At 49.0% G+C, this 3,531-nt stretch overlaps 1 protein-coding gene across 1 annotated transcript; it reads right to left on the bottom strand.

The window, feature by feature from the left end:
- Positions 1-15: 15 nt before the first annotated feature.
- On the bottom strand, positions 16-1,977 carry LOC129116459 (transmembrane and ubiquitin-like domain-containing protein 1). The gene is given in 4 exon segments (XM_054627337.1): positions 16-533; positions 1,470-1,678; positions 1,681-1,788; positions 1,790-1,977. Coding segments are annotated over 4 exon segments (849 nt in total). The 5' UTR covers positions 1,973-1,977; the 3' UTR covers positions 16-184.
- Between the last annotated feature and the right edge of the window lie 1,554 nt (positions 1,978-3,531).

The following is a 3,531-nucleotide window of genomic DNA, read 5'->3' as shown; positions in this document are numbered from 1 at the left end:
AACAAACAAATTAAAATTAAAGTCCTCATAACACTCAGCGTCTCCATGGCAACAGAAAAACAAAACAAAAAATTAACTATCAGAGTCTTTGTCACGTCTCAGCTGGCTCTGAGGTCACAGAGAGAGCTACGCCCCGCTGCTGACATCACCACACAGCCAGAGGCAGCAGCCAATCAGAGAGCAGCTAGCGGCGGTAAACTCCGAAGGCCACTAGGCTGAGGAAGATGGTGACGCCGACCAGCGAGGCGGTGGCTGGGGCGGTGAAGAACTGCCTGTACTGGATCTGACAATACCACAGCACCGACAGCATGAGGACCAGCAGGGGGACCATCAGGCTGCCCACGTTCAGAGCCACCTGCACCTGGTCGGCGGGCCGCGGCCCCCGCCACCCCCGTCCGGCGTGCTGAGAGATGTGACAGTGCAGGACGCAGTTATGAACCAGGTTCAGAGAGGCCAGAGTCTGAGCGTCGTCCTGCAGCAGCTGACCCTGATAGATCAACCGGACCTGCTGCTCCTGACCCGCAAAGTAGGTCCTGAAAGGGCAGAGGTCAAAGGGTCAAAACCAGCAGCATACTAGTGATACAGTAGTGATCACGAAATGAGTGATACAGTGGTGATGTACTAGTGATACAGTGGTGATGCAGTGGTGATGTACTAGTGATGCTAGTGATGCAGTGATGTACTAATTGATGCAGTGATGTACTAGTGATGCGGTGATGTACTAGTGATGCAGTGATACAGTAGTGATACAGGGGTGATGCAGTGGTGGTGCAGTAGTGATACAGTGGTGGTGTAGTGATACAGTGGTGATGTAGTGAGAGAGTGAGTGATACAGTGGTGATGTAGTGATACAGTAGTGATACAGTGGTGATGTAGTGATGCAGTAGTGATACAGTGGTGGTGTAGTGATACAGTGGTGATGTAGTGAGGCAGTAGTGGTACAGTGGTGATGTAGTGAGGCAGTAGTGATACAGTGGTGGTGTAGTGATACAGTGGTGATGTAGTGATGCAGCAGTGATACAGTGGTGATGTAGTGATGCAGTGGTGATGCAGTATGTAATTGATACAGTGGTGATGTAGTGAGGCAGTAGTGATACAGTGGTGATGTAGTGATGCAGTAGTGATACAGTGGTGATGTAGTGATGCAGTAGTGATACAGTGATGCAGTGGTGAGTGATACAGTGGTGATGCAGTAGTGGTGATGCAGTGATACAGTGGTGATGTAGTGATGCAGTAGTGATACAGTGGTGATGTAGTGATGCAGTAGTGATACAGTGATAGTGTAGTGATACAGTGGTGATGTAGTGATGCAGTAGTGATACAGTGGTGATGTAGTGAGGCAGTAGTGATACAGTGGTGATGTAGTGATGCAGTAGTGATACAGTGGTGATGTAGTGATGCAGTAGTGATACAGTGGTGATACAGTGGTGGTGTAGTAGTGATACTGTAATGATGCAGTACTTTGTTACCTTTTGATGTATCCAATGGTGTCCTGTGGTTTGACCTGAGCGGTTCTCTCTGTGTCGTTCAGAAACTTCAGTCTGACCACCATGCTCCTCTGAGAGGACGAAGACTCTTCTTCTTCTTCTTCTCCTCCTCCTCCTCCTTCTCCACCTCCTCTGTTCCTGATACCATCTCCTCCTCCCGCCTCCCCCTCTCCTGCCTCCCTGCCCCCTCCCCCTTCTCCTCCTGGGTGGAGGTGTTGTTGGGAAGAGCTTCTGTCAGAGAGCTGTCACTCACAGAACTGGAGGGCGAGGAGGATGAAGAGGAAGCGGTGTTGGTGGAGGAGTGGGGGTGTCCTGATGGGCGGGGCTGGTCCCCAGTGAGGGGCGGGGCCTGTGGTGGAGGTGAACAGGTGTTCTGGGGGCTCAGAGGTGCGGGTGGAGATCCAGGCGAGCAGCAGCACCAGGAGCAGCAGCAGCGAGCCGAACAGCAGTGTCACCTCGTCTCCTACCCCTTCAATCAGAGCCATCGCCCACGGCAACGCCCCGCTGAGGTCAACACAGGTCACACACCTGCACACAGGGGGCGGGGCTTAGCAACAACACTTTACTGAAGGTTTAAAGGGTCACCACAAATACAGAGCACTTCAATGTACTACTGATGTACACTTAGTATACGCTGCACGCTGTACACTTAGTATACACTACACAATGTACACTTAGTATACACTACACAATGTACGCTTAGTATACACTACACACAATGTACACTTAGTATACACTACACAATGTACACTTAGTATACACTACACAATGTACACTTAGTATACACTACACAATGTACACTTAGTATACACTACACAATGTACGCTTAGTATACACTACACACAATGTACACTTAGTATACACTACACAATGTACGCTTAGTATACGCTGCACGCTGTACACTTAGTATACACTACACAATGTACACTATACAATGTACGCTAGTATACACTACACAATGTACACTTAGTATACACTACACAATGTACGCTTAGTATACACTACACAATGTACGCTTAGTGTACACTACACAATGTACGCTTAGTGTACACTACACAATGTACGCTTAGTATACACTACACAATGTACGCTTAGTATACACTACACAATGTACGCTTAGTGTACACTACACAATGTACGCTTATACACTACACAATGTGTACACTACACAATGTACACTTAGTATACACTACACAATGTACGCTTAGTATACACTACACAATGTACGCTTAGTATACACTACACAATGTACGCTTAGTATACACTACACAATGTACGCTTAGTATACACTACAATGTAGTGTACACTTACAATGTGTACACTAGTACCTTCAGTAGTACCTTCACGGTACAGTAGTACCTTCATAGTAGTACCTTCACAGTAGTACCTTCACAGTAGGTAGTACCTTCACAGTAGTACCTTCACAGTAGGTAGTACCTTCACAGTAGTACCTTCATAGTAGTACCTTCACAGTAGTACCTTCACAGTAGTACCTGTGTTAATAGTACTTCTATAAACACACGTGCTCTGTGCAGCTTGGTCCGTCCAGGTGTGAGTTACCTGCAGGTCACGTGATCAGATCCACAGCTGCAACCTGCTGCTTATCGATCCGGATCAATGTCTGGCTGCTAAACTCTGAGCTAGCGGGCTAACGAAGTAACGGCCTGACGGCTAACTAGCAGCCTGACAGGAAGGCGGCTAGGCTACATGCTAACAGCTCTGCAGCGGCTACTACGGCTAACAGCTCCTGCGGCTAGGCTACATGCTAACAGCTCTGCGGCGGCTAGGCTACATGCTAACAGCTCTGCGGCGGCTAGGCTACATGCTAACAGCTCTGCGGCGGCTAGGCTACATGCTAACAGCTCTGCGGCGGCTGGGCTACATGCTAACGGCTCTGCGGAGGCTGGTAGCGGGTCAGGGACGCCGCAGAGGAGGAAACACACCTACTGTTCAGGTCAGAAGCCTCATGTCACACCGCGTTAGCCTGCAGGCTAGTCAGGCTAATCAGGCTAACCGAGCTAGTCTACTCCGTCGGCACTTCCGC

The sequence above is a fragment of the Anoplopoma fimbria genome, unplaced genomic scaffold, assembly GCF_027596085.1.
Source record: "Anoplopoma fimbria isolate UVic2021 breed Golden Eagle Sablefish unplaced genomic scaffold, Afim_UVic_2022 Un_contig_8650_pilon_pilon, whole genome shotgun sequence".
NCBI lineage: Eukaryota > Metazoa > Chordata > Actinopteri > Perciformes > Anoplopomatidae > Anoplopoma > Anoplopoma fimbria.
This window is presented reverse-complemented; position numbering and strand designations above follow the sequence as displayed.